Source organism: Gymnoscopelus microlampas, assembly GCF_963454915.1.
Source record: "Gymnoscopelus microlampas genome assembly, chromosome: 20".
Taxonomy (NCBI): domain Eukaryota; kingdom Metazoa; phylum Chordata; class Actinopteri; order Myctophiformes; family Myctophidae; genus Gymnoscopelus; species Gymnoscopelus microlampas.
The window spans coordinates 33,752,946-33,780,714 of NC_139957.1; the positions used below are offsets into that span (position 1 = coordinate 33,752,946).

The 27,769-nt window shown below is 42.8% G+C and overlaps 1 protein-coding gene across 1 annotated transcript in view; it reads left to right on the forward strand.

The window, feature by feature from the left end:
* Positions 1-27,769, forward strand: part of LOC311036625 (ryanodine receptor 3) — a gene marked incomplete at its 5' end in the record, with an annotated part of 257,158 nt that overhangs the window by 138,924 nt on the left and 90,465 nt on the right. The window contains 12 exons of the mRNA XM_084045450.1: positions 281-367; positions 1,734-1,960; positions 2,429-2,921; positions 3,904-4,239; positions 6,058-6,258; positions 8,741-8,843; positions 12,284-12,418; positions 20,956-21,229; positions 22,517-22,631; positions 25,338-25,467; positions 26,306-26,409; positions 27,172-27,307. Of these exons, the coding sequence (XP_083901576.1) occupies positions 281-367; positions 1,734-1,960; positions 2,429-2,921; positions 3,904-4,239; positions 6,058-6,258; positions 8,741-8,843; positions 12,284-12,418; positions 20,956-21,229; positions 22,517-22,631; positions 25,338-25,467; positions 26,306-26,409; positions 27,172-27,307 (2,341 nt within the window). The remainder of the gene's footprint in view (positions 1-280; positions 368-1,733; positions 1,961-2,428; positions 2,922-3,903; positions 4,240-6,057; positions 6,259-8,740; positions 8,844-12,283; positions 12,419-20,955; positions 21,230-22,516; positions 22,632-25,337; positions 25,468-26,305; positions 26,410-27,171; positions 27,308-27,769) is intronic.

The following is a 27,769-nucleotide window of genomic DNA, read 5'->3' on the forward strand; positions in this document are numbered from 1 at the left end:
ATGTTATTTCATGCAGGAAAGTGGTGAGGCTTTGCTGTGCTCTGAGTCATCCTGGCAACCGGCACACTCTGAAACACACAACACACTACACACACACACTGCACACTACACACACACTACACACACAGAACTACAGTGAGTCACGGCACTCCATGACACGTCATACACTCCTGCTAAACTGCTTTCTGCAAGTCACGTTCTCTTGTCACCGCTCAACCCCTTTAATGTTTGCCTCCTGTGCAGGCTCGATATTAACGGCTCCTTTTCTCTCTCTGCCAAGGTGGAACCAAACACCAAGCTGTTTCCTGCGGTGTTTGTGCGACCAACCAGCCCCAACCTCTTCCAGTTTGAGCTGACAAAGATCAAGGTATACAGTCCTCCACTGCATCACTGTCTATGGAGAAACAAAGGACACTGTTATGATGATTTAACAGTCATTCTATTTTTTTTTATGAAGATATATTTTTTTGGCTTTATTGATAGTATACAGTAGACAGACAGGGAATTGAGAGAGAGAGATGGGGAGTGACACGCAGTAAAGGTCGTGGGGATCGGGAGTGGAGTCTCAACAGGCAGAAACCTTTTGTGTTTTTTTGTAAATGAATTCCCTGCTTGATCATACTACAGCGTCATAGAAAAGCGTCAAAAGTAGCAGATCTACAAGCGACACGTTTTGAGCTTGTAGATCTGCTACTTTTGATACTTTTGAGTTTGAATTCTGAAAAGTTTTGGACAGTTTTGGACATATGAGGTTTCCACCCGACAGAGACGATATAGATTAGGCCACAGACCTCATTTGATACTAATATTTTATCTCTGGGACCCTAATCTACACTGTAAAATCAGGGTTTATTTAACGCTGAGATTGTACACGTGGAACCAAATGGACCCTTACAGCTAATTTGGATATATATTCAGTTGACTCACTGAAGTTTATGGTATGCGGTTTCCTTCACATTCCGTTTCTTTCTTTTCAACCAACGCACCCAAATGATCTTTTTAGTAAATGCATCAACCCTCGTTTTAACACGTGCAAGATCATTAGAAATAAACCACAAACTCATCTTTAGATATCCGTATGGCCAAGGTGATGAAATTAATGACTCAATTCATCAACTAATTAAAGTGGCAGTTTAATTGTGCCAGTTCATAACTTTTTTAGGCTGTGCTTAATTGCTAGCGATCCATCAATTCCGGCACCGAACAGTATCTCAGGTTTCTACTTTGTAAAAGGGACATGGCCCGATTTTATTTATGCTCACCCCTGTCTTCAAAACAAAGTCATATACCTATACTAATCAACAATGAGATTGACACGACAAGGTTTGTGTGTGCGTGTGTGTGTGTGGGTGTGCACTTTAACCCATTAAGACCTGAAGCCGATTCTACAAATGTCTTCTAAATCCCAACAGTTTTCTGAAAAACTTATGTTTCTATATCAGTGGTGCTCAAACTTTCTCATGTCAATGACCCCCAAAATGTATGTATTTGGCCGCGGACCCCCATCTCAAAATATTTTGTTCCAGGGACCCCCAGAAGCAAAGATTTGAGTTAAAATGTTTGCTTTAAAAAATATATATATTGAAAGATTTGCACACAAGCCAAAGTGTCAAATTTCATAGGTACAAAAATAGAGAACATAGCCATATATCTGACCGAAAAGGTATAGGCTGAAGCAATATCTTATTTCGACCTACCCTTTTTACGACGTCTTGTTCTTGTGGGTCCTCCAGAACGCCATGCCGCTGTCCTCGGCCGTCTTTAAGAGCGAGCACAAGAACCCGGTGCCACAGTGTCCGCCGCGCCTGGACGTGCAGAGCATCAGCGCCGTGCTGTGGAGCCGCATGCCCAACGTCTTCCTCAAGGTGGAGACGGGCCGGGTCAGCGAGAGGCAGGGCTGGCTGCTCCAGTGTGTGGAGCCTCTGCAGATGCTGGCCGTGCACATACCTGAGGAGAACAGGTATTCTGTTCACTTTATTACACATACCTGAGGAGAACAGGTATTCTGTTCACTTTATTATTACACATACACATATTATTACAAAACATCCATTAACCACTTCAGCCTTATATACATTTCGGCCATTTGAAAATAGACGATCTACAAGCTCACAATGCATCGCATCGCATTGTGAGCTTGTAGATCTTCTATTTTCAAAAGATTTTTTTTACATTTTATACATTTGAAAACTTGTGAACTGGGACTCCATAATGAGTACTTTCTCCTTTGTACTTTAAGTACATTTTGACACAATACTTTTGTACTTTTACGCAAGTACATTTTTTATTCCTGGCTTTTACTTGTAGCAGAGTATTTCTACATTGCAGTATTGATACTTTTACTTAAGTAAAACATTTTAGTACTTTTTCCACCACTGCCCAACCGTGACACACACACAAGTTCTCCCCCTCCTTCCCCCTCCTCAAGGTGTGTGGACGTCATGGAGCTGTCCGAGCTGGAGGAGCTGAGGGAGTTCCACTACCACACCCTGAAGCTGTACTGCGCCCTCTGCGCGCTGGGCAACACCCGCGTGGCCCACGCCCTCTGCAGCCACCTGGACCAATCGCAGCTCCTCTACACCATCGACAACCAGTACCTGGCGGGCATGCTGCGCGAGGGCTTCTACAACGCGCTCATCAGCATCCACCTGGAGACGGCCAAGGAGGCGCGGCTCATGATGAACAACGAGTTCATCATCCCCGTCACGGCCGAGACGCGCTCCATCCGCCTCTTCTCCGACGCCTCCAAGAGGCACCTCCCGCCGGGGGTGGGGCTCAGCACGTCGCTCAAGCCCCGCCTCAACTTCGCCCCGCCCTGCTTCATCAGCACCCTCAGGCGGGAGCAGCACCTGTACAGCCCTCAGATCCCGCTGGACGTGCTGAAGGAGAAGGCCATCACCATGCTGACGGAGGCTGTGCAGGTGTGGTGGAAATCTGAATGGGCGCTCAGTCAAATAAGATAGACAAAATAAGGCACAGCCAACAGTTCACAGTTCAGAGGAATGAGTGATAATAGTTTTGGTACCAGAAGGAGTTCGAGACTTACAATTCAGCACAACAGAAAGGAATGGAAACAACCTCGGTCAAACTTAAGTCTCACACTGATTTGTAACAGTTTATACTGTATACACATAATACCAAAGACCTCCCTTCAGCATCAAAAAGCCTTTTGTTTCACATAGTGATGAAACACTTAGTTCTTCCCCCTTCCTGCCATCCTCAGACAGGTTAATTTACTTATCAACCAGCATGATGACAAAATAATGTAAATGCTTAACTCATTGAGTGCCATTAACATGTTTCACCGCTATGGTGCAACGTTCCATTAACGCGTTTCACCGCTATGATGCAACGTTCCATTAACGTGTTTCACCGCTATGGTGCAACGTTCCATTAACGTGTTTCACCGCTATGATGCAACGTTCCATTAACGTGTTTCACCGCTATGGTGCAACGTTCCATTAACGTGTTTCACCGCTATGATGCAACGTTCCATTAACGTGTTTCACCGCTATGGTGCAACGTTCCATTAACGTGTTTCACCGCTATGATGCAACGTTCCATTAACGTGTTTCACCGCTATGGTGCAACGTTCCATTAACGTGTTTCACGTGTTTTTGATATCATTATCGGAAGATTTGCAGCTCCATCCACTCCTTGTTTAACTTATAACTGAAAAAGGCTGTATCTCGCTTCCTAAGCACTTTTTTTTTACTTTGAAAAAAACAAAAAACAAAATCGTACTGGCCAGAAATAGCCAGAAATAATTCGGGCACTCAATGAGTCAAAAGGAAGGCAGGGTGGACTCTCACAACACAAATGAGACCGTGAGAAAAATGAAAAAGCGATTCAATATACATTAGTTAATTCTCAAACGTTTACTTCCAAATGTCTTTGACTCAGGGCGGCGGGCACCACATCCGAGACCCCGTAGGGGGCAGCGTGGAGTACCAGTTCGTGCCCATCCTCCGGCTGATGGGCACGCTGCTCACCATGGGCGTGCTGCGCAGCGAGGACGTGCACAAGATCCTGCTGCTCATCGAGCCCAACGTGTTCGGGGAGACGCGAGAGGACGCCGCCGTCGTCGGCGCCGCCGCCGCCGAGGCCACAGAGAAAGAAGGGCTCACGGGGGCGGAGGAGAAGGCGGTGGAAGCCGGAGAGGAGGAGGCGGCTAAAGACGCTAAGCAGCCAATGAAAGGGCTGCTGGAGAAGAGGCTGCCTGAGCCGGTGAAACGACAGGTAAAGATGCAGAACTATATTGTAACGATCTGTCTATAATTTATGTGTGTCACTCTGGCTGCAAATGGGTCCACCAGAGGGCACAAAAAATGCAAAACACAGTTCGATCCCGGGCTCCCCCAGAGTTAGTGTCGAAGTGTCCTTGAGCAAGGCGCTGAACCCCTAATTGCTCCCGATGAGCAGGTTGGTGCCTTGCAAGGTTTCCTCCGCCATCGGTGTATGAATGTGTGTGTGATTGGGTGAATGTAATGCACAATCTATGTAAAGCGCTTTAGATTAAAGCGCTATATAAATGCACCATTTACCATTTATATACTATTACTACTCTAACACACTATTTAATTTTATTGTAATTGTCAGATATTTAAAGTGGAACTTTGGTGATTTCCTATCGTTCTGTGAAAATCATACATACATCTTCCCAGTTCTTTCTGTGTGGTGAGAGCTTGTTGTCTCTGTGCTGGAAATTGTAGGCACATTACATTTAGTTTGACTCTGTTACACAGATAAATATTGTGAAAGTAGCCGAACTACAAGCTCACAACGCCTCGCACTGCGAGGCGTTGTGAACTTGTAGATCAGCTATTTTCACAAAGGCCAAAGTCATTAAATTGTAACTTTAGAAACGTGCGGATACCCTGTATATACACTTATACTGTATGTTGGTTTGTTTACTGTTGAGTGAGAAAACAGTGTTGCACATTAAGCTAATCACCTGGGGACCCCCCAAAATCATTTGGGGACCTCCCGACCCCCAGTTTGGTTTGGGAACCACTGCTGTGTAAGTAAAAATCTTTAGTTCAAGTTGTATGTCCAATACCCGGTTAGGACCCATCAAACAGTGAAGGCCACCAGGCCAGCGGACAGATCTACCAGACAGCCAGTCTCCAGTCCTATTGGCTCTGCTGTGTCTCAGCTGTCTCAGCTGATTTCCATCACATAGTCTGTAGCAAGCACACAGTTAAAGCTCCATTCAGAAGTCTGTAAGAGCACACAGTTAAAGCTCCATTCAGAAGTCTGTAAGAGCACACAGTTAAATCTCCATTCAGAAGTCACTCAAACATGAAATGGCTCTGCTTCATATTATTGAGCCAATGATCTAGCTGCCTAAAAATTACTATCAATGATTATGCTGCATAGTTACTCGAAAATTCATGTCATTATCTATACCAGTGGTTCTTAAAGTGGGGTCTGGGTCCGTGAGGGGGTACCAGTTGGTCCCCAGGTAAATGATTGATAGTTAGGGTAACAAATGGACCCTTACAGGTCTGTAACTCTGGGAGTGGTCCATTTGGTTCCATGTGTGCACTTTCAGAGTTATGGGTGTCTGTGGCCTAATGCATTGGTTCTCAAAGTGGGGTCCAGGCACCCCCAGGGGTCCTTGGGGGGGTTCCAGGGGGTCCCCAGCAAAATGTGTTAATATAGCATCACAATAATTTGAACCTTTTGTACTTTGGCTATTCAAAAATAGCAGATCTACAAGCTCATAGCTATAAGCTTGTACATCTGCTATATCTGAAAATGTCTATACTATATATATTTTTTTAAACAAACATTTGTAACTCAAATCTTTGCTTCTGAGGGTCCCTGGAACAAAATATTTGAGATGGGGGTCCGCGGCTAAATACATATCATTTTGGGGGTCCTTGACATGAAAAGGTTTGAGAACCACTGGCCTAATGCATACAAAACTGTGGGTCCTTGAAATAAATACTTACTAAATAAATAAAAACTCCACTTATCTACTGTATGATGTACTCCCTATTGACGCTAGATGTTTGTATTTGTCTGCGTGTCACTCCTCTCCAACACCCCCAGATGTGTGAGCTGCTCCACTACTTCTGTGACTGTGAGCTGAAGCACCGCATCGAGGCCATCGTGTCCTTCTCCGACAGCTTCGTCTCCAAGCTGCAGTACAACCAGAAGTTCCGCTACAACGAGCTGATGCTGGCCCTCAACATGTCGGCCGCCATCACCGCCAAGAAGACCAAGGAGTTCCGCTCGCCGCCTCAAGAGCAGGTGAGATGTCCGCGTCTTCTACACGTGCGTGCGTGTGTGTGTGTGTGTGTGTGTGTGTGTGTGTGTGTGTGTGTGTGTGTGTGTGTGTGTGTGTGTGTGGAGGTTTGTAGGCGAGCCGTCTTAACTCATTCACTGCCATTCTTTTGCGGAAGCACAGTGAAACCCCTTCTACCAACTACCTTGCCTTTAGCATGGTTCCCAGATTTCTTGGTAGGCTCAGAGATCTCTGATGGTCCCACAAACGGGAGACTTTGTCCTTGCTGACCCGCTGAGACCATCCTTGAGACCTCCTATTGTGTCTCTTAACGTTACAGTTAGGGATGTTCGATATTGACTTTTTTTTTACAGATATACCGATATTGGCCAACTCCTAATTTCCGATACCGATATCAACCGTTACCGATATATGCCTGCTTTTTCACCAAAAGTCAACTAACATCACATATCTAATACAATAAAATTAGCTATAATATCAATCTAATAAATCTAATATAATACAGTGATCCCAGGACTCACTGGTGGTCATTTGAATGAGTCCCACTAATCTTAGATTAGATGTTGGCCTATTTGACAGTGCAGAAACATAATTGCCTTGATGCCTATAACATTAATGAGCGTCAACGAGCGTCAGCTGGACACAGACACACACATCTGCCATACCGATAATATCGGGAGGCCGATAATATCGGACATCCTTAGTTACAGTCTCAATAAAAGTAGTAAACATAATAAAGAAAGTGGCAAAGAACTAACGTTACACCCACTTTCCTTCAAAGAAAGACGAGCAATATCACACCCATATACAAGTGAGTTACCAGCCAGACCATATCATGCTAATACTTAACGTTGGCTATAGAATCTCACACAAGGGACTTCTTCCAGACATCCATCTGACTTAGAAGGTAATAGTCTGGCTTTGACATTGTCCCCACTGTAGAATTACAGCGTGTGACACGGGGTAGCAGTTTTAAGCCATTAGCTGTCGCCCGTCCCATAACTCAGTTTAGGAGTGTTGAACTGCGGCCAGCTCCTCTCCTGCATCACGATGTCTGCGGACATCTGCTGCTCTTAACCTCGTTACGCTGCTATTACTGCAACACAGCATTCTCACATTAACCCATTAAGACCGGGGAGCGCATCTGTGTATTGTTTTTTATTTGAGTTATTTTATGCTTTGGCTGTTTTTTTTTTATCGGGAACTTTATCTTTGAATGCATTTTTTTAAACAACATTTTTAACTCAAATCTTCGCTTTTGGAGATCCCTGGAACAAAATATTTTACAAATGTTCGCTTTAAAAAATATATTTTCAAAGATTTTCCAAATTTGTCAATGTTTACAAAAAAAATGCAGATCTACAAGCTCATCGTGCAGCACCATCTGCTATTTTTGAATAACCAAATAAATCATAAAATGACACAGATGCGTTCCCGGTCTTAATGGGTTAACTCAACATGCACATGAACGTGTTTATGTGTGTGTGTGTGTTCGCGTGTGTGTGTGTGTGTGTGTGTGTGTGTGTGTGTGCGTGTGCGTGCGTGTGCGTGTGCGTGTGGTAGATCATGCTTCAAGGCCATGTGACTCCTTATAGTCTGCTGTGTCATTGCTACAGTGGCAGTACAGCTCCTGGCGCGCGCACACACACACACACACACACACACACACACACACACACACACACACACACACACACACACACACACACACACACACACACACACACACACACACACATACACACACGCACACACTCAGAGCGCCTCGGGGTCGTGACTGGAGACAGAGTTTGACACTTTCACCTGGATATAATGACGTGTCTTAATGATGGTGTGAGCCCAAAGAGACTCTGCCATCTCTGCTCTGAATTCTCTGCAATGATTCAGAGATATTTTCACATCACTGTACGTAAAGAATAGAAGAAATACCAATGGCTCATGTTTAGGTACTTGTGTTATTATGTATGTACAACAAAAGGTTATTGCACTCACCTACTGTGTGTGTGTGTGTGTGTGTGTGTGTGTGTGTGTGTGTGTGTGTGTGTGTGTGTGTGTGTGTGTGTGTGTGTGTGTGTGTGTGTGTGTGTGCGCGTGCGTGCGTGCGTGCGTGCGTGCGTGCGTGCGTGCGTGCGTGCGTGCGTGCGTGCGTGCGTGCGTGACTAGGCCAGTCACAATTATTACATAACCGTCTAAAACAAAAAAAGTTGAAATAGCAGATCTACAAGCTTATGAAGTATAAAAAAATGATACGTCAATATGTCAGTAATTTCTTATTTGTCATATCTGTCCTGTGCAATTTGTTATTACGAAGCCTAAAAGGCCAACATACATGTAGTTTTTCATTCATAATGTTCAATGCCAAAAACACAATTAAATCACAATTGCAGTCATTAGTGTGGCAATTAATTGTCTTCAGTAACTTAAATGTGACCGTACATGTGACCATACATGTGACCGTGCATGTGACCGTGCATGTGTACGTTTCAGATCAACATGCTGCTGAACTTCAGTACGGGTGAGGACTGTCCGTGTCCAGAGGACATCCAGGAGGAACTGTATGACTTCCACAACGAGCTGCGTCTCCACTGTGGTGAGTTTGGACCACATGCTCCTGCTGGTTAGCTCAAAAACTCTCAATCTGCTATTTTTTACACGTTTTGACAATAAAAAAACACTATATTATGGTTCATGCTGTATTTTATAATATAATTCTGCTCGCATTGGTGTGCAAAGTCACTTCAGCAGCCAGTTGCACACTCTGACAGGGGTACTAGTACGTAGTACACAGTAAATTTAACTCTGGGAGTGTACAAATGGAACCAAATGGACCCTTACGGGTCCATTTGGTTCCATTTGTACACTCCCAGAGTTAAATTGATACTGAGGACTTTACTGTGTACAATGACAGCGCCGCAGAGCGGGAAATGGAATATGGAGCGAATTTGTGACAATCCGATTAACGTTACTCAGAGGAAATCTGATGCAGCCTTCTTCAAATGAGACCTGAGAAAGGCGTGCGATATTGGTAATTTCCCCTTTGTTGTGAGCGGCATAATATGATTTGCTCTCTGTCTTCTTGTACGTTTCCCCCCCTATCTGCTCCGTTTCTGGTGTTCCAGCGGCGAGGGGGGAATTATAACCGTCCCTGCTCTGCCTTTTATCTTAGAAACCAGTCTCTCTCCTTCTCTTCAGCCTACTGATCTCTCTCTCTCTCTCTCTCTGTGTTTCTCTCTGCGTCTCCTGGCAGTGGGGAGAGAGAGTTCAGTGTCTCTCCAGATAGCTCTGTACATCTCTATGTTTTTGATAAATAATTGAATTGTCCCCGTCCCCTGGAGAGCTACGGATCTGATGCCCGTCTTTAGTTTAGCTGCAAAGCAGCAGCAGCGCGGATCGACTGCACGATCCACCACAAAGACGGCGATGAAAACAAAACATACACAGGGTATATACTGTATTTATCAGGATTCACATCATACGCGCGACATGGCAAAGCCTGTATGAAGCTATGCTCGTCTGCGTCATAAATACTGTGTGTGTGTCTGACTGTCTCGGGCATAACTCGGGCGCCGTCTGACCGATTGACCTCAAAGCTTGGTGTGTACTGTGTGCCAGCGATGACCTGGGGGTGTGCACTGTGCAGTGCTGAGGGGGAAATTGGTTGGGCCAACAAAGAGATCCAAATATCTGTATCTGTCTGTCCGTGGGTCTGTGGAGGACGTATCGAATCTCTGGGTGTTTCGTGGCTGTAAGCAACCGCGGCTTACCTGGTTGTTAGTTGGTAGTAATGCAACACTAAGGATGCAAGCTGCCGTTAACACTAAAAGAAGTGTGTGTGTGTGTGTGTGTGTGTGTGTGTGTGTGTGTGTGTGTGTGCGTGTGTGCGTGCGTGCGTGCGTGCGTGCGTGCGTGCGTGCGTGCGTGCGTGCGTGCGTGCGTGCGTGCGTGCGTGCGTGCATGTGTCTACATGAAATATTAAAATCAAATTTGCAGAGGGGCCAAATGCCCAAAGGGTGCTTTTTTCTAGTCAATAAAAAAAAGGATATGGAAGGGCCATAGAGAGAGAGAATCAGACATGCGAAAATAATAATCACTGTGTAAGAAAGGTACGGAAACTAAAACTATATATATTAATATTCAAATAAGTAAACAAACAAAAAAACGGTTAATAACATGGCAACACAAATACACTATGTACATAACACGTTTAAGAACATGACTACAAATTAAACCGTGTCCGACCACACTGACCACATGCACGTCTCAGGTCTGAGGCATTGTGCTGTTTTGAAGGACCTTACTCATTCACTGCCAGAATAAACAAATAAATAAATAAAAATGGGAAAACAATGTCATCCTAGTGGTCCAGTGGTCCTTGAGGGAGTACCAGGGGGTCCCCAGCGAAATTAGTTAATAGCGTCACAATCATTTTTAACCACTTAGCTTTGGCTATTCAAAAATAGCAGATATACAAGCTCATAGCGCGGCACTCGGTGCCGCGCTATGAGCTTGTAGATCTGCAATTTTTTTTAAACATTGAAAAAGTGTGCATATCTTTTGAATATTTATATTTTTTTAAAGCAAAAATGTACTGATATATTTGCTTCTGGGGGTCCCTGGCACAAAACATTTTCAGATGGGGGTCCGTGGCCAAATGTATATCAATTTAGGGGTCCTTGGCATGAAAAAGGTTGAAAAACCACTGAGTTAAGCTATGTGGAAAGGTGAGCGCTGTCCCTGGTGCTGAAGCTTAGCTATGCTATATGGGTAGCTGAGTGCCGTCCCTGTCCATGGTGCTGAAGTTTAGTTATGTGGCTGGGTGAGTACTGTCCATGGTGCTGAAGTTTAGTTATGTGGATGGGTGAGTACTGTCCATGGTGCTGAAGTTTAGTTATGTGGATGGGTGAGTACTGTCCATGGTGCTGAAGTTTAGTTATGTGGATGGGTGAGTACTGTCCATGGTGCTGAAGTTTAGTTATGTGGATGGGTGAGTACTGTCCATGGTGCTGAAGTTTAGTTATGTGGATGGGTGAGTACTGTCCATGGTGCTGAAGTTTAGTTATATGGATGGGTGAGTACTGTCCATGGTGCTGAAGTTTAGTTATGTGGATGGGTGAGTACTGTCCATGGTGCTGACTGGGTAGCTGAGTGTTGTCCCTGTCCATGGTGCTGAAGCTTAGTATGGCCTGTTTGGATGGGTGAGTGCTGTCCATGGTGCTGAAGCTTAGTTGTTTTCAAGATTGTCAAGTGGGCCCTGAGCCATTAACTCTTTCATTGCCAGACTTATTTCAGACTGTGTCGTCCCAGTGCCAGGAAAATGGTGCATTTTTCCTCCGTTTGATTTTTAACATTGAAGTGAATGGAGCAGCAATTTTTTGGATAGCGTTATCTCCTAGTTGCTTTGAGATAAACAAAAAAAACAAGACAAAAAAAAAATGTATATAAAAAAAAAATAAAAAAAAGTTTTTTCTAATAATTTCGTCATTTCCGTCATTGGCCATGATAGCCATAGTACCATCGGACGGGAATTCCCGTTTTTGGCAGTCAAAGACTTATAGGATGAGAACCCCTGGTATAAAGCTGACTCTGGTGCTGAAGCTTTAATTATGTTATGTAGAAGTAGGAGTGCTGACTATGAGAGCTCTTTTCTCCATCTTTGGAAGCATAAGAGGAACCTTTTGTAGTTTATAAAAGCCACAGACACACTGATCCACTTTCACTTTGACTTTCAAAATGTTTCTAAAATACCCCAAAAATGTGAGACACATTGTGAGCTTGTAGATCAGATACTTTTGCTACTTCTGCACAACAAAAAATATAAAATTGTTGTATTGTATCTCCATTTACAAATGGAGATACAAAGTTTCTGTCCGGAATATGACTTTCCCTGTGTGTGTGTGTGTGTGTGTGTGTGTGTGTGTGTGTGTGTGTGTGTGTGTGTGTGTGTGTGTGTGTGTGTGTGTGTGTGTGTGTGTGTGTGTGTGTGTGTGTGCGTGCGTGCGTGCGTGCGTGCGTGCGTGCGTGCGTTTGTAGGAAACCCTATGGAGGAAGAGGAAGATGAGCAGGATACGTCTATCAAAGGTCGTCTCCTTGCCCTGGTGTACAAGGTCAAAGGTCAGCCTCACAAGACGGAGGAGGAGCCAACACAAAAGGAACAGACTAAACCATGTAAGGATTCACTGTTACCACTGCATACAGTGATACTAAACAAGAGGTGTTGTTATAATGGTCATCTAAACACTGTTGGTTGTTGCAATGGTCACGCAAACACCGTTCGTTGAACTGCAAGGTGAAGTAAAACATGTTTAGTTTTTTAAATGGTCATGTAGACAATGGTCCATTTCCTACCATCAAACATATTTAGTGTGCATTAGATTCACAACAAACTTCTCTTTGCCATCTCTCTCTGTTTTTCTTTCTCTCTCTCTCTCTGTTTCTCTCGATTGTCTGTTTCTCTGTCTCTCTATGCCTGTCTGTCTGTCTGTCGGTATCTTTCTCTCCCTCTCTCTCTCAGCATAGAGCTGCTGTATAGCAGCACACATTCCTGCCTCTTATTTGACTGGTGATGTCGAACACCAGTCATTTCCACTCCAGTTTCGCTTTCAATTTCATTATGTTAATGTGAAGGAGATGCAGATGAACGGACAAGCTCTGGATTGTCTTCAGTCAGCAGCTCTGACAACGTCAATAACCCCCCCCTCCCTTCAACCGATTCGGAACACACACACACACACACACACACACACACACACACACACACACACACACACACACACACACACACACACACACACACACACACACACACACACACACGCGCTCAAACACGAGTGCATACACATGTGGGTACCAGCACTCACAACACAAGCATCAAATCAGTATGGAGATTGCCAGTTCAGTGTGATTATACAGAGCGACTGCTAGGGCTGGCCGATATGACTTCAAATCAATATCCAGATTATTTCAAACAACCACCATTGTACCAACCAACAAAGTATAATACAGGGTTGAATGTTTAATCAGACTAATCAATTTAGTTGATTGTATTTTAAAAAGACATACGTTGATGTAAAAAAAAAAAAACTGCTTCTCGATTTTTCGATTAACCTACATGGGCAAGATTAAGTCAGTTATTGGTTCTAAATGTCAGTTTTCATACATTTTCAGTTAATTGGCCAGCCCTGGTGTCCTGCAATCCATCTGTTGATGGCTAATTAGACGTGGACTGAACAACAGATAACAGTCAGGCATATCTTTCGCTGTTCTTCTGACCTTGAATATTGCAAGCCCTGCATTAATACATTTTTCAAATTACCCAGCTGGATGATATTAGGATAGGTTCTTTTTTTGAATAATTATTATCTCCATTTATGACAGTGATATATTAGTAAATTATTCTTTAATAAAAAATCCCTTCCTCCATCCCTTAGGCAATATACGTATTATCAATCAAGTATCAATAATGACATCTCTTAATAATGACACCTCTTTTTATTGCTTGAGGAACTAATCATCTTAAATGAATCATATTAATCATGTTTAAAGTTGCCTCCCATGTAACCCTGCAGAAAATGTGGTTCAGCTCTCGTCCAAATGTCCTTGTCTAGTCATCATTAGACTTACGTGATCAGACCCACCGTCTTCCGTATACAATAATCTAGCGATGGAGGTTCTGAATCAAAAGTCGCCAGGCCCAGGTTTTTCCAGAGAAAAAGATCACGTAAGCCTCTGATTGGCTGGGCTGTAACAGAAGTCTGTGGTTGGTCAGTTCATATGTCTGTCATGCAAAAAAAAAAAAAAAAAAAAAAAAAAAAAATAGCCGATCTACAAGCTCAAGCTTGTGAGCTTGTAGATGTGCTATTTTCACAGAATGTTTGCCTATTATTGTCGAATGTTTGCCTGTTACCATGGCCAGAATAGGGACGCTACTGCAGGCTTCATGTGGTTAACAACTTTTCAGTAGCTGTTCCCCAGACATAAGATATTGATCACATGGCTACTGCAAGAATAAGTCATCACTGTTCTTAAAAGTGGTGTCGAGGTGAAGTGTCTGGGAACAAACAAACAAACGGGTGAGCGTGGAATGGAATAAAAATGTGCTGTTGCCTGCAGATGCTGAAAGGCAATCTCTCCCTGGGCTTGTCGCTTGACCCTGTTGCCGAGCATAATAATAAGATCGCTGCATTGATCTCCAGGGAGCCACGGGGTAGATGAAAATAGAGGATTGTTGCGTTTTTCCCCTCTAAAAAGACCGGTTTGGGGGCGTCGGCGGTACCCCTGGGCGGCCGCTGTGTGACGGCTGATTGATTAGCGGCCTGGTTCATTTTGGCATCCAGGAGTTAAGTAACGTCGCATGTACTTCTGTTAAACCGCGCTGGACCATATCGTCTCTGTCGGGTGGAAACCTCACATGTCCAAACTCTACTTGTACTTTTCAGGATTCAAATTCAAAAGCGGCAAAAGTAGCAGATCAACAAGCTCAGAACGCGTCGGTTTTCCGTCATGTTTCAAGCTTGTGGATCTTCTACTTTCGATGCTTTTGTATGATCAAGTAGGGCATTTAATTTACACAAACTAATACAAAAAGTTAGATTATGGAGATAAGAGGTTTCTGCCGGACAGCAATGATATAGAAAAACAGCAGTAGAGATGGCAATGTGGCCGGAGGGGTAGGTGCTGAATATCCTTCCGTGCGTGACACCCAGACCAGCCTGACGCGTGTGTCCTTTGGGTCTGTGTGGCTTTAATGTGTTGCCGTTTTGTGCCACCACTTGAACGGCGGGGAATTGTTTTTTCTGCGTTTCTCTGTTGGAAAGTCTCTTGTCATTGTCAATGACAGCACGTTCACCAGATAGACAAAAGAAATCCTCAATTGGACCTTTTTAGTTTTGTTATTTGTACACTCTCTGAGTTAAATGACCACTCAGGATTTTGTAGTGTTGGCTGATGAGAGCATCCAACCACGTCTCCTTCAAATCCTCAAAAGTGCAGTCACATTTAAGGCAGTGTGTTAGCATTACCCAGGAACACCAGGAACTCCTGCCATCGTCTAATTGGTGCGTTCAGTGTCAGTGCGGGGGCCAAGCATCACAGTGTTATTTACTGCCATTACAGAGGGTTGGGGCTCCGCCAGGAGACAGCCGATAGACCTGGCAGAACAATGCCTGATGAATTCTGCAGCCTGACATGATGTGCACTTTGTTGCACGCTGTTTCGTGCACAGAAAATTGCGATCTACGAGCTGTGAGCTTGTAGATCGGCTATTTTCTGTGCACGAGATCCTTTGTCCTGCTAGGTATAAATACAACTTAACGTTACGCGTGTGTGTGTGTATTTGTGAGAACTGTATGGCATAGGGTTAGATTAGTTTATTTGGTTGCATTTAAGAGCACTGTGGGAGAGTTGTGCAGAGAGAGGGGAGGCGAGCGCGTGTTTACTTGGTGTTAGATCGGTATCCCTGTGCCCGCGTCTGTGTGTCTGTGTCCGTCTGTCTGTATACGTGTGACAGAACAGGATATCATGTTGGAGGGAGAGCTGCTGTTTCCCATTTCAGAGCATGCCCGTCGTTTCGCACCCACAGCACGCACAAATCAGAGGCGAGATTGGTTACCACTGAGTGTGAGATTCTGCTGTCCACCCACCCACTATACCCACCCAACACAAATGCACGCGCGCACACACACACACACACACACACACACACACACACACACACACACACACACGTGTTTGTAATGCTACACTTGTGAGGACATCAACATTTTAGGAAGCCGGTTTTATGATTGATTCATGATTTCTTTGGGGCATTTTTAACCGCAAGTCTAAAGCCGACAAAATAGCAGATCTACAAGCTCACAACGTGTCGCGCTGCGACACGTTGTGAGCTTGTAGATCGGCTATTTTACGGTGTGCGCCATCGCCGCACAACTGAGTATAAACCTAACCTCTAAATGACTAATCCTAACCCCAACCTGAATCTTTTTCTAATTGTAAACATACAGTATCTCTCAAAAATAAATCAACCATAAAACAACAATTTTTCTTGCGTGGACCAGGAAAATGGTCCTCACAACGTCTATTCCTCAAATTCGACTATAATACTTTTGACGTTTGGTCCTCACAAGTATAGTAACACAAATACACGCACACAGACTCACACACACACACACACACACACACACACTCACACACACATGCACGTACACAAACACAACTTGATTGATTGACGTGTGGTGCCAGATGTCCAGTGGAACACACCAACAGATTCGATAAAGCCAAGCGGAGATCAGGCCTTTGAAACACAATCTCTTAATTGCTGTGCTTTTAAGGCAAGAGGGGAAATCAATCGCATGTAAATGACCCCATCCACCACGGCTCTGAATTGTTGATTTGACAGCTTTCTCTCTCGTGTGGCCCGTGACCCCTGCTGTAAACAAAATATACACACACACACATAGGCACGCACACACACACACACACGCGCACACGCACACTGTGGGGCTAATTGATGCCGCTTTAATTAACCCAACCCACGGTCAACCCACATGAGCTGTCTAAACAAATGTGTCAGTTTAGCCTCAGAGACGGAATATTATTATTAAATCATTTAGACCTGAGGCCCATTAAAAAGAATGCCTTCTAAATCCTAACGGTTTTCTGAAAACTTATGTTGCTTGCAGTGTTGATTTTGACAGCATTTTTTTATTTCGTTTTAGTCATAGTCTTTTGAATAAAATTCCATTTAGTTTTAGTCATATTTTAGTCATCTGAAATTTCTTACTATTAGTCTAGTTTTAGTTGACTAAATACCATAAGATTTTAGTCGACTAAATCTACAGTTGATTTAGTCGACTAAAATGTATTTTGGCGGTGTCTTGATGGCGTCTTAAAGGCAGATTTTACACTTGGTTGCGCTCTGAAAATAGCCGATCTACAAGCTCACAGAGCGCAACACCCAAGCGTCTTTTAGTTTTACTGGATCTCTTCTCCACTAGTCCCTCACTAACATTTTAGTCTAGTTTTTATTTGTTGACGGAATTGTCAACATATTCAGTCTTAGTTTTAGTCATCATAGCTTAGTTTTTTTTTTGTTTTTATTAAGTTTTCGTCAGTGAAAAAAGGTAGTCGACGAACATTTTCCTTCATAGTTTTAGTCGACAAAATCAACACTGGTTGCTTGCTATATATATATATATATATAGCTAAAATCTAAAATAACAGATGCTTTCCCGGATTGAATGGGCTAAAATCCCCCTTTTTCTTTTCTTCTCTTTACATAAAAGAGCCTCCTTTCCGCTCCACTGAAAATGTACGAGTGCCATTTCACCAATGATCTCACTGTGTGTTTTTCCTCTCCAAAGAAAAGAGGCGACTGACACCGGCCATTGTTCGCACGCAAATGATCACTTCTCCGTTGGAGAAGTGGCGCGCTGAAGTGGCTGATACACAGAGCGCAGTGCGTCTCTCTAGGCTGACTGACTGATGGCGTCTGGAAGGCTTTGAAAGGCTCTGAGTGTTCAAGGTCTTATTTGACACTGAGCCAGGTTAGACAGACTTTTAACCCATTGAGACCTGAAGCCGATTCTACATGTCTCCTAAATCTCAACAGTATTCTGAAAAACCTATGTTTCTATATCAGTGGTGCTCAATCTTTTTCATGTCAAGGACCCCCAAAATTATATGTATTTGGCCGCGGACCCCCATCAAAATATTTTGTTCCAGGGACCCCGCAGAAGCAAAGATTTGAGTTAAAAATGTTTGCTTAAAAAAAAATATATATATTCAAAGATTTTCACACATTTTCACGCTTTTTCAAAAATAGCAGATCTACAAGCTCGTAGCGCGGCACTCGGTGCCGCGCTATGAGCTTGTATATCTGCTATTTTTGAATAGCCCAAAGTGTAAAATAATGCTTTTTAGCTCAAATCTAAAAATGACACAGTTCCAGGTCTTAATGGGTTAATAAGTGTGCTCTTTTATGCCACTCAAGCATAGTTGTTGCAGGTAAAACATCAAGTAGAGGTGTGTGTGTGTGTGTGTGTGTGTGTGTGTGTGTGTGTGTGTGTGTGTGTGTGTGTGTGTGTGTGTGTGTGTGTGTGTGTGTGTGTGTGTGTGTGTGTGTGTGTGTGTGTGTGTGTGTGTGTGTGTGTGTATGCGTGTGCGTGTGTGCGTGTACAGTAGTTGCAGAGGATTGCTATTTTTGACCTTGGTATAGATGGAGAAAAGCTGGATTCATCTCCTGAACTTCAATGGCCCCCACTAAAGATGGGGAAGATTTCAAAGAGACACTATAGATTATAGGGGGGGGGGGGCATCTAGCAGGGGTGGAAAAAGTACTCTTATTTTTTTTACTTAAGTAAAAGTATCAATAATATAGAAACACTCTGTTACAAGTAAAAGTCCAGTAATCAAAGGGATTTCAGGATTGCTTTGAAAATAGACGATCTACAAGCTTACAACATGTCGCATTGCGACGGTTTGTGAACTTGTATATCGGCTATATTCAAATAGTCAAAGTTTTATTAGGGCTGAAGTGGTTAATATATGTTTTGTAATAATAATCAAAATCCACAAAGTAACTAGTAACTGAAGTGTTCAAAAACTTTTAGTGGCGTAAAAGTACAGTATTTGCCTCTGAGACGTTGTGGAGTAGAAGTAAAAGTATAGAAAAATGGAAATACTCCAGTAAAGTAGAAGTACTTACATTTTTACTTAAGTACAGTACTTGAGTACATGTACTTAGTTACTTTCCACCACTGCCATCTAGTGACTGAAAGTGATTTGGTTTGATCCCTGCCACCGACCAGAGATAGATGGATATATAGACCTTTATTGACTGGCCTACTACTGTACAGCTATGTGGTAGGACTGACCAACGCTGATGTTGGGGTAATGTAAACGGTAGGTAATGCAGCTGTATAATAATGTGGAAGGGGACTGGCTCCTTTCCAAGAGTCATTAGCCTAAAATAAATGACCTTTGGCAGCTGGTAATTACTATTACCACCATGTACAACAGCTTAGCGGTGTGTACACCTTGCATCACAAAGTTCCTCGGTGTTAAAGAGACGTTTTACAGTGGTAGACTGCTGCACTTCGTAGCACATTTCACCTGAGTCGCTGTAGAGAAGGTATAGATATAGAGCCATGATCAGAATCAAGGAGGGTTTGTTTGTCGCTCAACAAGTACATAGAGCCCGCACATCGTCTCTGTCGGGTGGAAACCTCATATGTCCAAAGCTGTTACATTTCAGGATTCAAATTCAAAAGCATCAAAAGTAGCAGATCTACAAGCTCAAAACGCGTCGCTTCGCGCCGCGTTTCGAGCTTGTAGATCTGCTACTTTTGATGTTTTTGTGTGACGCTGTAGTATGATAAAGTAGGGCATTTATTTTTACGGAAAAAAAACACAAAAAGTTACAATATATATATACAGTAGGAGGTTTCTGCCCAATGAAGTCAAAAGGCCAGGTGCTGGGCAGAGACAAACATTAAAAGAAAACATGGTCCGCACACTGGGTCCAGCTCCAAAGGTATTTCTTTATTTAGCTTACCACCAGGGTGATGTTTCAGATCCTGATCTGAGGAGCAGCTACCAGGCTCCAAACGTCACCTTGGTGTGGTAGTAATAAAAGAGGTAGTAATACCTCTTTTATTTGTCACTCTCACACGCAAGATTTTTCTAAATCTTTCATAGCAAATAGCTGAAGTATAAAAATATTGAACGAATATGCGATGCATGGTCTCCACCAGTAGTGGTAATCAAATCTGTGACATTGCAATTATGTGATCCTCCTGCTCCATACTGTACAGGCGTGCCTCCTGGCCCTTCATTCTGCTTCCTTTTTCTTCCAGACATCCTCTCCAGCTCTGTGGCCTCAGGCTGTTTTCTTTTTTTTATTTTTCTCCATATTCTTCTTCAGCAGACATGGTAGCAGACATGGTCGTTCAACATAGTATAAAGTATTGTAGGGGTGCAACAGTTAATCAAACTAATCGATTTCATTGGTGATTAAAAAAAGTCAAGTTGAATAGCTTTTGGGGGAAATAATTTGGGCATAGGCGAATTTCGTGTCACAAATTTGCGACGTGTTGTGTGAACTTGTAGATTGCATGTGTCCGCTATTTTAGTGTAACACAATTGTACGACAAAGTATAAAAATAGGGCTTAAATGGTTAATCAGACTAATCGTTTTGAAAAAGTTCGCGCCAATTCGTTGCCATTAACAAATATATATATATATATATCTACAAGCTCAAAACATGGCATCTTGCGCCGTGTTTCTCTAGCTTGTGGATCTGCTACTTTTGATGCTTTTTGTGTGACGCTGACGCTGTAGTATTTAATTTAAGTAAGGCATTCATTTATGGGGAAAATAATGTGAGAGAAACAAGCAACCAGGTCTAGGAAAACCAGCCCAAAAGAAGCGACTATGAGCAGCATGAGCACTTTAACATATACATCAGCTATTCGAAAATAGCAGATCTACAAGCTCACAACGCGTCGCGATGCGACACGTTGTGAGCTTGTAGATCGGCTATTTTCAAATAAAATCTTGCTGGGAAATTATAATAAGCAGATCTGGCAACCCTGATAGCACCATGGGTTTTTCAGTAAACTGTTAGGATTCAGAAGGCATTTGTAGAATCGGCCTCGGGTCTTAATGGGTTAACTCTCCTCATGTGCCACGTGTTGTGTCCGTATAGCCAACCTGAAGGAGCTGATCTCACAGACCATGGTGAGCTGGGCCCAGGAGTGCCACATCCAGGACCCGGAGCTGGTCCGGAAGATGTTCAGCCTGCTGCGGAGGCAGTACGACAGCATCGGCGAGCTGCTGCGGGCCATGAGGAAGAGCTACACCATCAGCGCCACCTCCGTCCAGGACACCATCCAGCTGCTGGCCTCGCTGGGACAGATCCGCTCGCTGCTGTCCGTACGCATGGGCAAGGAGGAGGAGAAGCTCATGATCGACGGCCTGGGGTAAGGTTGTTGTGGCGGCTTTAATGTTTTGGTGTATGTTGAATGGACCGGCCCAAAGTGACCAAATGAACATGCTAATCGTTGCTGTCAGGCAGAAACCTCTTATCTCCAGAATTTGACTTTTTGTGTTTTTTTCCCCTGTAAATTAACAGAGAATTAAGTATCAAAAGTAGCAGATCTACAAGCTCGAAACGAGTTTTGAGCTTATAGCTACTTTTGCAATTCTTGTTTTATTTTGTGTTGGACTGGCATAGCTTTTCGGTAATGCTAGGTATTTATAATAGCACTGACGAAGGTCCTGGGAGGACTGAAACGTTTGCTTTTTAATCCACTTTTGAGCACCGAGCACAATATGAGCATCATAAAATAAAGACATTTTTTTTTCTTTAAGTCTTGTCTAAGGAGTTTTCCTTAACCTCTATGCAGTGAGCGAGTCTCCTTCTGTCAGTTTACCTTTATGTTTTTGAGACCACCGCACCTGCAGTCAACCTTCACCAAAGGACAAAGAAAGGCGCAACAGTTCCCCTGTTCTTTAGGGTTTTATTATCAAAACCTGCCAAATTAATGAACATGTCAAGTCAAATACATCTTATTCATAAAGGCCATGTCTTCCCTTTTGCATCCTCATCTTGGTGTGGACAGTCTGACCACTGAATGCACTCTAGATCACTTGGTCCTGTACTTTTACTATTGCTTAAGTTGTTTTTAAGTTTATTTTTATATGGACTTTAATGTTGCTGTTGCTATATTTATTTAATCTGTGAAACGTTTTATGCTGCTCTGTTGGCCAGGACTCTCTTGTAAAAGAGGTTCTGAATCTGGTGGGATTATTCCTGAAGGTGAAATTCAAAAGCAAAACAAAACAAAAATAATCGTCTCTGTTGGATGGAAACCTCATACTGTATGTCCAAAATGGTTACTTGTCAGGATTCAAATTCAAAAACAGCACAAATAGCAGATCAAGCTTGTAGATATGCTATTTTTGATGCTGTTGTGTGACGCTGACACGCTGTAGTATGCATTAATTCACGACAAAACACAAAAAGTTAAAATATGGAGACCACAGCAACACAATTGGGACACAAAAAAACCTGCCACAAAAATATGGATGTTGATATGAATGTTCTGATAATTCTCATTGATTGATTGATTGATTGAATACTTTATTAACAGTTTGCAAGAGGTACAGTTGTACAATAACGCTAGAAGGATAACACAATTGTGGTTCTATAGTATTGTATTCATACTCTGATATGTTTGTGTCATGTGTCTTGTGTTCCCGTCCAGGGACATCATGAACAACAAGGTGTTCTACCAACACCCCAACCTGATGAGGGTGCTGGGCATGCACGAGACTGTCATGGAGGTCATGGTCAACGTGCTGGGCGGTGACAAGTCACAGGTATTTACGTTTCCATTTCTTTTTCACTGCTTCTGTTTTGCTGTGATAGAAAAGAGCTTCAAACGGCTGCTGCCAGGCGCCCATGATCAACGATACAGTTAACCCATTCAATCCGGGGAACACATCTTTGTCATTTTTTGATTTCTTTGGCTATTCAAAAATAGCAGATATACAAGCTGGCACCGAGTGCCGCGCTATGAGCTTGTAGATCAGATTTTTTTTTTTTTTAAATCATGATTTTTTTTTTGTGCAAAACTTTGAATATTTATTTTTTTATATAAATAATATACATTTGTAACTCAAATCTTTGCTCCTGGTGATTCTACAAATGTCTCAAAATATGTTGTTCCAGGGACCCCCCAGAAGCAAAGATTTGAGTTAAGGATAATTAAGGATAATTCCTTTTAACAGGTCGTTCATGAAAGTCCTTGCGGTCTTAAGAATGTTCGCTTTAAAAAAATTATATATTCAAAGATTTGCACACATTTTCACGCTAAAAAAGAAATAGCAGATCTACAAGCTCACTCGGTGCCGCGCTATGAGCTTGTAGATCTGCTATTTTTGAATAGCCAAAGAATGACAGACATGCGTTCCCGGATTCAATGGGTTAAGCTCTGCTGCCATGTGCGCTCCCGTGCTCGCTCATCTGTAACGGTCAGTGTTGCCAGATTTTGCGAGAGAGAAATCAGGTCCACGAAAACAAGCCCAAAAGAAGCGACTATCACTTTAACCACGTTAAACCTATATACTTTACTATTTGAAAATAGCTGATCTACAAGCTTGCAACGCGTCACGTTGTGAGCTTGTAGATCTGCTATTTTCAAAACTATCTTGACAGAAATGTAAAAATGGTGGAATGTTTTTGTAACATTTTAACAACACAAATCTTATGTGGGGGTCCCTGTCACAAAATATTTTCAGATGGGTGTCCGCGGCCAAAAACATGTTGAATTGGGGGTTTCCTTGACATGAAAATGTTTGAGAACCACTGGTTTAAACAACACTAGGAAACAAGCCCAAATAAGCAACTACTCTTTAGAAACGAGCCCTACCGATATTTACAAGCAACTTTACAGAAATACAAGCCCAAAGTCGCTTATAATAAGCAGTCATGGCAACGCTGGTAGCGGTGTGCATGCTTGAACTTAAAATTGGCAGTGGTGCAGATCGTTCTGGCGTACTGTAGCAAACTATTACTTATATTATCACTTGAAAGTAGCACATCTGCCGCTCATGAGGAAGAGACCTTGGTGGACCTGACTCTCCTTTTACTATCTCTCTCTCTCTGTTGCAAATTGGCTGGTGCAGATAGTCCTTTCAAGCGCGGAGGAAGAAGATACCGACTGTTTTCCATTGCTAATTCGCTCCTTAGAGTTTTTCTTTTTTCTTATTTGAGACGGCAGTGTGCAGGCTGCAACACTCTTTCAGCAGACCTAATGTTGCCTTATACCTGTCCTGCAGTGGTGGAAAGTAACTAAGTACATTTACTCAAGTACTGTACTTAAAGGGATAGTCCCCCCCCCCCCCCCCCCCCCCCCCAAATAATTCTATCTATTAGTCACCACATGGAGACTTCATTCACAAACAGTATATAAATATATCTAGACTAGACATTATATCACCGTTGGTTATGTGATTTTAGTAGCTTTCCCCCATTGATGTTGGAAAAGCAAGCTGTTTTCTCCTTGGGCTGACAGCGTCATAGGTAGGAGAGGGCAGTGGGTGCAGGTGGAGGCGTGTTGTCTGTGTGGAGCCATCAGGCCTTTTCAGACATTAATTAGGAAAGGCGACTTGATGGGGAATTTATAGCAACACGCCAGGAGAAAGTGAAACAGTCATTAGGCTGAACAGACTGCAGTTAATGTGTATAATGCGCACACTGACGACGGAGGTTGCCATGCAAGGAACCAATCTGCTCATTGGGAGGATTTAGAGGTTCATGGCTTCAATTCAAATCAAATCAAATGTATTTATAAAGCACGTTTAAAAACAACTCGTTGACCAAAGAGCTGTACCGAACACGTTATAATAACCGTAACACTAGGCATACATTTCAGAGACACAAATAAATAATCAATACAAATATTGAAATAAATATAAATAACAGTCTTGGATGTTATGGTTTCAGGGGAGGGGCCAGATCTTATGGGGAGGATAATGCTGTTCCTCATCATCGATGCAGGAGAGGCCCAGCCCGTTTACAGATTTATTCAATGACAGACGAGTCTTGCTCAAGGAAACTTCGACGCAATGCCTGGGGGATGCGGTATCGAACTGGGAACCTTCTGTTTCTGTTGAAAAAAGTGGTTGATTTTGCTATTTTATTAAGAAGAAAACCTGGACTGGATTTGCGGATCCGGATCCGGATCTTCAAATAGTAAAATCAGCAGGAAGTTAATATTTTTATTAAAAAAAAAAACAGTACTGGGTTTGGTGATGTTCTATACTGTCTGAATCAACTTTGTTCGTGTTCGTATACGTGCTTAAAGAGTGACTTTGAGAGCTGTTTTACCGTACAATGTAAGTCAATGAGGAGCAAATTTTGAATTAGCAATTTCTAATCAATGGAGCAATTATTTTTCATTTCTTGTCCACCTTTGGAGTTACATCATGTCAAGGTAAATACACAACCCAAACCTCTACCAAAGTGGTCTTACCCTTTAAGTGGTTAAACCTCACAGTCTTTTTGTTGTGTCTCTGCAGGAAATTGCCTTCCCCAAGATGGTGGCCAGCTGCTGCCGTTTCCTCTGCTACTTCTGCCGCATCAGCAGACAGAACCAGAAGGCCATGTTCGACCACCTCAGCTACCTGCTGGAGAACAGCAGCGTGGGGCTGGGTGGGTATACCGCACGGCCTGCTCACCATGTCCAATGGCTCTGATTACATCTTAGTTTCCTGATACATTTTACCCAATGAACACCAGAAAATTATATCTTCAACTTACAGCTAACCACTTTCAAACCTGTCATGCCTAATTTGGGCATGTCATTATAGGCGGAAATTAGCTGAATAGGCCTATAAAAAACAAATCTTTCCAAAAACTTTCCAAAAAGGTTATTTGATATAATTATATTATATTATAATTTATTTTATACAGGACACTGGACACTGTGTAAAAAAAAATACATACATACATACATACATACATACATACATACATACATACATACATACAGTAAATGTCAACTAATATGTAACATAAAGGTATACTGCAAAGTGTAAAATAGGGCTTCATTAGATACTGTAAAACGGGTTGTTTAATGCAGAAATTATGGTCGTATCCACAGAGACACTCCAGATGTCTACCATAAGCTTCTATGTATGTGGAAGCCAGTAGCAGTGTGATTAACCACACTGCAAAGTAGCAGTGGAAACTTTTCCTTTTCAAATGTTATTGGCCAGCTGTGAAAGGATTACAGGTAGTTGAGACTAGAATCAGTGGTAACACTGCCCCCTGCTGTTCAGCCCATTAAGACCTGAGGCCTAAATCAGTAGTTCTAACACTTTCAAGATTTAAAAGAAAAAAATCTAAAATAGCAGATGTACAAGCTCGCTTAATGAAGCCTGCTTCTACTAGCTATGTTGCGTATACGGGTTAAAATGTAATCCAGTTCTGTGTCACAGTTGGAAGACAGGAACTGGTGCAGAATGTTTTAATGTGTTTTGTATCGCAGCCTCCCCGGCTATGAGGGGCTCCACCCCCCTGGATGTCGCTGCTTCTTCAGTGATGGACAACAATGGTCTGGCACTGGCACTGGAGGAGCCTGATCTAGACAAGGTATAGGACAATACTTTAAAGTCTGTTTCATATTCAAGTGTCAATAGACCATATTCACACAGCGGCCATTTTGGAATTTAACATTGAAAATGCCACCCCGTTGCCGTGGAAAACGGAGTGTCATTTCATTAACTTAATGGCAATATGGTCGCCGTGTGAATATGGTCTATAGTATAGTGTCCAGTGTTACTCATTGTATTTGGAGATCATGTACCAGGATGTAGGACACAGGTGTATGTGATGATGAAGACAATTGTATGTGATTAAATGCACACAGGTGGTGAATGATTATTGAAAGGACAGGAAGTAAAGACAGTAAAAGGCAGTCCTGTCCCCGTGTGTTTGTATGTTAAGATTCTGGATATCAAACACTACAAATAGGTTCCGTATGGAAAGTGTCACAAGACACTGAGGCCTGAAACGAAGTGTTACGTAGACCAACTGGCTAGTTTACATTACAGAAAAGATGGCCACATTCTGTCAAGGCAACAACAGAATGCTTGGTCCAGTCGTCCAATAAAAATGTAGGACACATATTCTTGTTAATTTCACACATTTTTGTTTGGCCTGCCTCGTCGACCGGCACTAGTCTTACGAGTATAAAACAGCCTTTATAAGTCTCAATGTTTTGAATTTCACCAATCACACATTTTCTGGTTAGGTCTAAATCAATTATACCGTATATCATGGGAGATTTTTGGAAGTAGGGCAAATGAAGGCCACGTTAGAAGCATACTAACACTGTGATTTGCACACCTGCAGGTGGTGACCTATTTGGCAGGCTGTGGTCTTCAGAGCTGCCCCATGTTGCTGGCTAAAGGCTACCCAGACATCGGCTGGAATCCCATTGAAGGAGAACGCTACCTCTCATTCCTGCGTTTTGCTGTGTTTGTCAATGGTATTACCATGTTTTTTCCCTCTTTTCTATACACAGAGACAGAGAGAGAGAGAGAGAGAGAGAGAGAGACAGACAGAGACAGAGATGGGGGGTATATAGAGATAGACTATACGTGGAATCTTTCTCTCCTTTCTGTCTTTCTCCTTCCATGGAGTTGCCGGAGGCATAGCCTGCCAGAGCAGAAGAGTTGGCCGTAGGGCAGTAGAGCCCCTTGGGGAAGTCCTGCTCTTCACTTGGATACTGGATATTGGGGGGGGGGGGGGGGGAAACTCCTGTCTGTAACACTTCCAGCAGTCATTATATTGCTTCCCAAACAGTGAGATAACAATGCTATGACGAGCCGCCAATAAGACCTCTCTGTTGCCTTCCATCTCAGTTTCCTTTGGAAGTGGAAGTCAGGAGTTTGTTATATTTAAAAAAAGATAAGATAAGATAATCCTTTATTGATCCCTGTGGGGAATG